This window comes from Cynoglossus semilaevis, chromosome 19, assembly GCF_000523025.1.
Source record: "Cynoglossus semilaevis isolate Cse_v1.0 chromosome 19, Cse_v1.0, whole genome shotgun sequence".
NCBI classification, from domain to species: Eukaryota; Metazoa; Chordata; class Actinopteri; order Pleuronectiformes; family Cynoglossidae; genus Cynoglossus; species Cynoglossus semilaevis.
In genome coordinates, this window is record NC_024325.1 from 16548428 (window position 1) to 16557524 (window position 9097).

The window sequence follows — 9097 nt, forward strand, 5'->3', positions numbered from 1 at the left end:
AGAATTAGCAGCAGCAGCAGTAACAGCAGCAGCAGCAGCAGCAGCAGTGACAGCAGCAGCAGCAGTACCAGGTGGAGGTAGGTTCTTCTTCTCTCTTGTCTCTTGACAAGAGCTGAAAAAATAGTTTTGGTGCAAATGTAGTTTATGTTGTTGGTACTTAGAAAAAGGTTTAACTCTGGTTTGACTCTGGTTTAACTCTGGTCTGACTCTGGTCTGACTCTGGTTTAACTCTGGTCTGACTCTGGTTTAACTCTGGTTTGACTCTGGTTTAACTCTGGTCTGACTCTGGTCTGACTCTGGTTTAACTCTGGTCTGACTCTGGTCTGACTCTGGTTTAACTCTGGTCTGACTCTGGTCTGACTCTGGTTTAACTCTGGTCTGACTCTGGTTTAACTCTGGTTTGACTCTGGTTTGACTCTGGTTTAACTCTGGTTTGACTCTGGTTTGACTCTGGTTTAACTCTGGTTTATCTCTGGTTTAACTCTGGTTTAACTCTGGTTTGACTCTGGTTTGACTCTGGTTTGACTCTGGTTTAACTCTGGTTTGACTCTGGTTTAACTCTGGTCTGACTCTGGTCTGACTCTGGTTTAACTCTGGTTTGACTCTGGTTTAACTCTGGTTTAACTCTGGTCTGACTCTGGTCTGACTCTGGTTTAACTCTGGTTTGACTCTGGTTTGACTCTGGTTTGACTCTGGTTTAACTCTGGTCTGACTCTGGTTTAACTCTGGTCTGACTCTGGTTTAACTCTGGTTTGACTCTGGTTTAACTCTGGTTTAACTCTGGTTTGTAGTCGATCATCAGAGAAGTTTGTGTTTTGATGTCATCTGAACATAAAACAACTTTTTTTACCACCACAGTTCTTACAAAATGTACCACACACACACACACACACACACACATATGTATGTGTGTGTGTGTGTCTGTGTGTGTGTGTGTGTGTGTGCAGAGAAAGGTCATTTTTTAAAAACATAATTGATTAAATGCCTTGACTCACGTTGGACCATAAACACATTTTCTGACTGTGAGTCAACGACCACATGATGGCGACGGTGACCAGACTGACAGAGACCCTGTGTCCTGCTGATGGGATTAGAGCTGGTATGAAGACAATCTGCTGACCTCCTCCCAGACTGGGGGGGGGGGAAGGGGGGGGGGTTACCTCCTCACCTCCTGTCTCCCCCCTGATGACTCCTCTTTCTGCTGTAGATTCTTCTGGAACGTCCTGATGAGCAGCGACCGGCCCCCCCCACCTTATCAGCCTCTTTACCCAGAGGCCCCTGCGTTCCCTCCAGGTTGGTCACTGGAGAAACAGAGTCAGAGCCTGTTACTGTAGGTCAACAGGGGGCGCTCACAGCACCAAACCACATGTCTCTAAAACTCAGGGTTTAGGATTGTTGAATTATAAGACAGAAGGATGGATGAAGGATGGATGAAGGATGGATGAAGGATGGATGAAGGATGGATGAAGGATGGATGAAGGATGGATGAAGGATGGATGAAGGATGGATGAAGGATGGATGAAGGATGGATGAAGGATGGATGATGAAGGATGAAGGTGAAGGATGGATGAATGATGATGGATGGGTGAAGGATGGATGAAGGCTGGATGAAGGATGGATGGATGATGATGGATGGGTGAAGGATGGATGAATGATGATGGATGGGTGAAGGATGGATGAATGATGATGGATGGGTGAAGGATGGATGAAGGATAGATGATGGATGAAGGCTGGATGACGGATGGATGAGGAAGGATGGATGAATGATGATGGATGGGTGAAGGATGGATGAATGATGATGGATGGGTGAAGGATGGATGAATGATGATGGATGGGTGAAGGATGGATGAAGGATGAAGATGAAGGATGGATGAGCCTGTTACCTGTGCTTGTGTCTCTACAGTTCTCAGCTCCCAGCATGCCACAGTCCCAGGATCACCGTTCCAGGTAACACAGATGTGACTGAATATTTGACGTGATCACATGACCAACACTGAGGTGATGCTGGGTCACATGACTGTCTCCCCCAGAACTTCATGGGTGGAGGAGACCAGTCCTACTACTCTGGACCTCCAGAACCGATGGGACCCTCAGGGACCTTCTACCTACAGCCTGGGTATCAGGGGTACCACGCCGGGCCCCGGGCACCACTGCCTTACAGTGAGACCCCAAAACAACCAGGTAGGTCAAAGGTCAGGGGTCAGGTCTACCAGGACCTGGACCTGAGCCGATCCTGGTCCAGACGGCACGGTGGTGAAGTGTGTCTCAACTCTGCTGTCTCTGTCTCTCTGTCAGTGTACATGCTGGAGCAGCAGGAACCACACGGGGGCGCCGACGAGTCGTGTCTGACAGGACTGCTCCCTGCTCTCTGCTGCTGCTGCCTCTGGAACGTGCTCTTTCGTCGCTTCTGTTGACCTCTGACCCCGACCTTCCCATCATGCAGCAGGGCACAGAGTTATGGCACCAAACCTTTTCACAGGAATAAAAAAAAAAAGTAAATCAGTGCTTTAACCACAGGAAGAACGGGGTCGAGATCATGTGACATGGCGGGCACTGACTGGTCACTGACTGGTCACCGACTGGTCACCGACTGGTCACTGACTGGTCACTGACGCTGGTTGAACGACGTCAGAGTTCAAGTTTTTGTTGCTAAATTTAACGTGTGTGAATCATATATGAATAAAGTTCTAAAAAGCTGCTGAAAGTCTCGCTGTGATTGGACGTTGACTTCTGACCAATACCACCATCAACGTTTCTGGTTTCTCCACCACTTCAGACTTTTTAATTATCATATAATTATATATATGATTAATGACTCGTTGTTTTTCCATTTGTGACCACACGAGGGCGTCAAAGTGCTGTGAAGTTTAACTCGTGCTATGAGCTGATGCTTCGATTTTGATGACGATGATGATGATGATGATGAAGACTCATGTTCATCCAAACTCAGAGACTTTTCCGTCACTTTTCTTACGTCTTTCCTCCTCTGGCTAATGCTATGCTAACGTTATTCTTTTTTCTTTGTTTATTTTACGGTCATTATTGTCACTGTACCACAGGACGGAACTGAGCCTCTGCTTTTACCCCATCACCAAGGGCAGCAGTGTGTGGGGACGGTGCAGTGGAGCAGTGGAAAGTGTCCGATGTTTTTCGTTGTTGTTTGTTTTGTCTCTTCTCACGTACAGACTGTGCGCAGGTGAACAACAGGCGGCGCTGCCATAAAAGGCCGCAGCGTTTACGACACCGTCATCATCATACTTTCCATAAAGTGAAGTTTATTGTCCTCCGACGGGTTAATGTTTGAGCTGGAGACAGGTGACCAGATGAACCAGGGAGTGGTGTGGGTGGGGGGGGGGGGGGGGGGGAGTCGCACTTCACTTTATCTCCGTCTGTCCTGTTTTCAACCAGGTTTAAAAGAAAATATTTAAAGGTTTGGTTTTGACTCTGGGATGAGCGGGAAACATGAATAATAATTATAATTATTATTATTATTATAATTATAATAATATTTTTATTTATTAATTTTTTTTTCATCCTCATCGTTTTTTTTTTGTCTTCGGTTCAGATTTAAAATGTAACTAAAACAGTTTTGTTTTAAATAAAACAAATAATAAATGACTTTTTTGTTCATTGAATTTTATATTTTAATAATAAAATTATTAAATTATTATTAATTATTATTAATTTTTCTGTCGTTTAACAATAAATTACGAAAATGTTTTTTTTTTGCGTTTTTTTTGCAGTTTTTAAAGTCACTTTTGTGTGTGTGATAAAATGAAAAGAACAGAAAAAATATCTCAGAAATAAATAATTATTTTATTTATTTATTATTATTATGAACAAATTATCAGAATTTAAACAGAATTTATAAATCAATAAGTCAATTATGAACGAAATATTATTATTATTATATTTAACTTATTATTTTGAGATGTTTGAAAAAAAAAGGTTCCAAAATATTAGGGTTAAAAAACGACAGTTGTTTATGTATTTATTAAAGGTGAATCAGCACAAACGCTGGAAACATTCTGTCAGTGTGTGTGTGTGTGTGTGTGTGTGTGTGTTTTATTACAGTAAAATAAACTGAAATTAAATAGTAATTTAATTTAACAAAGGTGTTAAATAATCAATACATCTGTCAAACACCCACTGTGTGTGTGTGTGTGTGTGTGTGTGTGTGTGAGAGAGTGTGTGTGTGAGAGTGTGTGTGTGTGTATACCGTCTGAACAGTATGGTATGTTTTATGTGATTTTACTGCAGTAAACTAAACTAAATACTCATCAGTGTAAAACAATAAATCTGCCATAAATCCATAAACATGAAGTGAAATCTCTTCAGGACGGGGGGGGGGGGTCACTGTGTCGAGGTTGTGGGTTTAATTCCCTCTTCACAGCTAATTTGTCTGATATAACGTCAGAAATTCTGTTTAAAAAACATTTTTAGAAATCGTTTATAAAAGAAAATCGGGGACAAAAAATAGATAATAATAATAACAATAATAAATTATAATAATAATTATTATTGTTGTTATTATTATTATTATTATTGTTGTTGTTGTTGTTGTTATAACAGTGGAATCCTCTTGTGAAAATGTAAAGAGAATTTAATTTTTAATTCCTGTTCAAATCCATTTAAAAAACGATTCATTCTGTTTTTCAGGTTCAAATGAAAAAATAATAATAAAAAAAATTCAAACAGAAACAAACAATAAACCAAAGACTGCCTGGAGCCTCAACGGCTGGTTGGCGGTCCAAATCCATCACACTTATCTGCACATGGTCCGGACCTGTTCTGACTACGGTCATCTGTTGCTATAGCAACCACGGGTCAGTAACGCGCCACGAAACCGACAGAGACCGACCGGAAGGTCTGACGTCATCAGTGACGGTGCTCCTTTGATCAGAACTGTTTGAAATGCACACACTGTCATGGTAATGAGCACAGGAGACAGGTTAGAGCTGGGGGGGGGGAGTGGGGGGGTCTGTGACCTGTGGACCCACGGGATTCATTTCAGTTCAATCCGTCCTCTGACTGAACCGGTACTGTTTTAAGGAACTGATTTAAAATATAATTAAAGTTTGATGTTTGTAGCGGGGGGGGGGCGGGGGGGGGCCTCGACGAATCAAACCTGGACCGGGGTTTAGGGTCGGCCTCCTGTGACGGCAGGAACGGATCAGAGTTCTGGTCCTGTTTCAAACTCGGTTCCATTACTGTGGATAATAGTGACGTCACAGCCGGGAACCGCAGCTGAGTGAATTCCGCTAGAACTTTCTTTAACTGAAGTAAAACTCGTCGGTTTGGCTTCAAATTGTCACTCTTTTAACGTCAAACTGGTAGTGACGTCATCAGCTGCTGCAGTGGCGCTGGGCTGTGGTGGAGTTCTACTTTCAACAGGACGTTGGTCAGTTGTACAGGTGGAGGTGTGACCTCCTCCTCCTCCTCCTCCTGCTCCGTTCCTCCTCCCTGCTGCAGGTCCAGCCTCAGCACCTCCTCCTCCTCCTCCTCCTCCTCCTCCTCAGTTGGACCCGCAGCAGCAGCAGGTGAGAGTCAGACTCAGACTGGATCCTCCTCAGTGCGCCCACAGCGCCCCCCCACCTGCCGGTCCAAACATGTACGTCAGTTACCTGCTGGACAAAGACTCGTCCATGTACCCGCACCAGAACTCCGTCCCCAGACACCCGGGCCTCAGCCTCAGCCCGCAGAACTTCCCGGTGCCGGGCCCTCCTCCTCCGCCTCAGTACCCGGACTTCGCCGGTTATCACCACCACCACCATCACCACCACCACAGTCTGGGAAATGACCCGCACTCGGCCATGCAGCAGGCGGCAGGGCCCGGCTCCGCGGCGGGCGGCTGGAGCCCGGTTTACCCGCCTCCTCCCGGGCCTCCTTCCTCCTCCACCCCCTCCAGGGAGGACTGGACCTCCCATCACTACGCCGCCGCGGCCGCGGCCGCCGCGGCAGCAGCGTCGGGCGCCTCGACGATTCCCGGGTCGGTGGGGCCCACGCTGGGCTTCAGCCCCCCGGAGTTCGCCGAGCAGCCGACCGCCCTGCTGCCCACCTCTCTGAACGCATCTGCGGGGCCTCTGTCTCCGGGCTCCCCGCAGAGGAGGAACCCGTATGAGTGGATCCGCCGGAGCTCCGCTCCCCCCTCCAACCCCAGTAAGTCACTGTGTTCGAGTTTCTTCTGTGACGTCACAAGCTCCTTCATATTTCATCTTTTTCACATTTATTTTCATTTCTGGAATCGAACCCTGACCCGCAGCTGTGGCGCCGTGTTTTTTAAAAACTCCCCTTTTTGTCTTTAAATCCCGTGGATTGTTTGAATTAAAAGAAAAAAGTGATTCAATATTTTTTTAATTCCTTATCGAATATCGATTTATTACATTTGATCGTTCTTTGTTCAATTGAATTTAATCCGCGTCAATCTTGAACTTTCCCTCAAAATTATAACTATAATAAAAGTAATAATTATAATAATTATTATTACTTTATTATTGTTATTAGTATTATATTATTATTGTTGTTATAATTGTTATTATTACTGTCACATTTTGTAACAAATACTGTACAAACATCTAAATAATCGTTGGTCGTTAACGCTGTGTGTCCACATCAGTTGTCACTGGTTAATCACTGGTTAATCACTGGTTAATCACTGGTTAATCCCTGGTTAATCCCTGGTTAATCCCTGGTTAATTGCGTGTCACTTGATGTGATTATTCATTTCTGTCAGTTTTTTATTTTTAGTTATAATAACTGATCGACGCTGCTTGGTGCTGATTGGTCAGGGAGTTCTGATGACGCGGTGTTAAAGTGTTGAAGGTGAATTTATTTGTATATTTGATGCCAATCCGGACCGCGGTGTCGGTCGATACTTCTCTGAACACCGCGGTGTCTCCACTCGTTTAAACTCTGATGTTGGCTGACATTTTTATTTTTAAGTTACAGTCGTGACTGTGTCCAGTCAGCAGAGGTCAGGGAAAAGGTCAGCAGAGGTCAAATGTGACCTGATCATTTACACAGTGACGGTCAGTCACGGCGAGTGCAGCGACCAATCAGAAAAAGCGAATAGACGGAGATCGGTCAACAACAGGAGCGGGGAGTGACGTCATCAGTGAGTGTAGTTGTTGTTTGTCAGTTGACTATTTCACTTCTCTGCTCCGTTCGTTCGTTCGTCACATTTAAATGGTTCCTGGACGACGGCAGGTGTGTGTGTGTGTGTGTGTGTGTGTGTGTGTGTGTGACAGATAAAGAGGAACATGAACAGTGAACAGTTTTCTCCACTTCACGTCATCTTCATCATCTTCATCTTCATTTGTTTCTGTATCACGTTTTGAAGAATAATCCCGTCGTTCTGTCAATTCTCATTCTCGTCAATTTACGAATTTGTTTAAAATAAATTCATAAAAATGTTAACTTCCGGTACAACTTCGTTTTACCGCTGTTATAATTTTCGAATAATTTTACGACCTCGTCGTGATAAACTTCATTCGAGTGAATTCACGACTTTGTTTCCATCGATTCTCGAATTCGTTCGTTAAATAAATCGATGTATCGACTTAAATCGACTTCATGTTCAACTGTATCGTTTATTATAATTTACTCTCAGTTTAACTCTTTTAATTCACATCAAACTTCATTCTAATTATTTTACGACTTTATTGTCAAATTTACGACCTCCCTCTGTCACGTCTGTCTTCCGACTTTCCCACCGTGGACGTCAGTCGTCAGTCACGTGTCATCAGTCTGATGTCGCGTCCTGTCGTCGGATCAAACGCGTGAACCCGGGTCTGAAGCCGTTCTTATGGAAATGCGTTCCCGCTGCTGCGGGTGCGCGCGACCGCGGAGCTTTTGTTCAGCGCTTTGTTTCAGGGCGGAGTTGACAAGATGGAGGCGACTTTGAAGTGTGTGTGTGTGTGAGAGAAAGAGTAAATACACACACCGACTTCAAAGTCAAGAGAAAAGTTTGTTCCACAAAAATTGTGGTAAAAACGAATTAATGAAAAAATAAAAATCGAAACAGGAAGTGGAGACGCGGCGGAGCAGAGCTGCAGGTCACTGCCGCCACGGGGACCTCAGGTTGTCGGTTCAATCGCAGCTGGAACAGTCGACATGAAGTCACCGTCGTGATCTACTGACCTCATCCAGAGGGTCAAAGGTCACCGTTACTAGAACTGTTCATCTGGAACAGGGGGGAGGGGGTGGAGGGGGGGGTGATTTACACACCTTCATCTGTGAATGTTTTAATGGAGCAGAAAGTGTTGAGTTCACACAGATGTTGGACTTTAGCTGTGGCTCAGTGGTCAGAGGGCGTGTGTGTGCGTGTGTGCGTGTGTGTGTTTAACGTTAATGGAGAATCACAGCGTGTTAATGAGCTGACTGCAGTCTCCCCTGGTCTCAGAACATTCCTGGGTTCAGGCCCATGGTCCAGGTCTGAGCTCCTGGTCCTGTTAGTCACTGGTCACTGGTCACTGGTCACTGGTCACTGACCGAACCGAGCCGGCGGCTAAAGGTTAGCCAAGAACGTAGCCCAGAGCAGAAGTCTTAGCTTAAAGTCACGACCAGTTCCTCAGACGCTGCAGCAAACAGTACCAGGAGCTCGGCACCGTGAGAAAACAGTACCAAAACCAACGGTCAGAGTGGCTGGTAAACAGTTCTTTGTACTGACTGGTTCTCATCCACCGACACACACATCGTCTCAACAACTTCCTGTTTCACAGATGGAAAAACTCGCACCATAGACAAGTACCGCGTGGTCTACACCGACCACCAGCGCCTGGAGCTGGAGAAGGAGTTCCACTACAGCAAATACATCACCATCAGGAGGAAGGCGGAGCTTGCTGTGGCCCTGAACCTATCAGAGAGACAGGTACGCTAACACACCTCGGTCACAGCTCCACCTGCTGGTGCCCTCACTGACAAACGTTGTTCACGTAGACGTGTTTAACCGCTGCACCACAGGACTAACAGAACCGATCTTCCGTCCAGGTGAAGATCTGGTTCCAGAACCGGAGAGCAAAGGAGCGCAAGATCAACAAGAAGAAGCTCCAGCAGCCGGCCTCCTCCACGACCACGCCCACGCCTCCTGCGGGGAACG

At 45.5% G+C, this 9097-nt stretch overlaps 2 protein-coding genes across 3 annotated transcripts in view; both read left to right on the top strand.

Moving 5' to 3' along the window:
- Nucleotides 1–694: 694 nt before the first annotated feature.
- On the top strand, nucleotides 695–2697 carry LOC103395619 (cysteine-rich and transmembrane domain-containing protein 1). 2 transcript variants are annotated; one of them, XM_017041597.2, is made up of 4 exons: nucleotides 695–1099; nucleotides 1208–1293; nucleotides 1904–1947; nucleotides 2031–2697. In XM_017041597.2, exons 2-4 carry the CDS (start codon nucleotides 1227–1229, stop codon nucleotides 2412–2414), a joined length of 495 nt encoding a protein of 164 aa, XP_016897086.1. In that variant the 5' UTR covers nucleotides 695–1099; nucleotides 1208–1226; the 3' UTR covers nucleotides 2415–2697. The 2 variants fall into 2 exon arrangements, with proteins under 2 accessions (XP_016897086.1, XP_016897088.1); XM_017041599.2 differs by having other exon boundaries at nucleotides 703–1293; nucleotides 2031–2181; nucleotides 2296–2697.
- A 2436-nt stretch (nucleotides 2698–5133) lies between these two features.
- Nucleotides 5134–9097, top strand: part of cdx1b (caudal type homeobox 1 b) — a 5339-nt gene continuing 1375 nt past the window's right edge. Inside the window, exons 1-3 of the mRNA XM_025065569.1 lie at nucleotides 5134–6159; nucleotides 8721–8869; nucleotides 8989–9096. Coding sequence (XP_024921337.1) covers nucleotides 5610–6159; nucleotides 8721–8869; nucleotides 8989–9096 — 807 coding nt within the window. The 5' untranslated portion in view covers nucleotides 5134–5609. The remainder of the gene's footprint in view (nucleotides 6160–8720; nucleotides 8870–8988; nucleotide 9097) is intronic.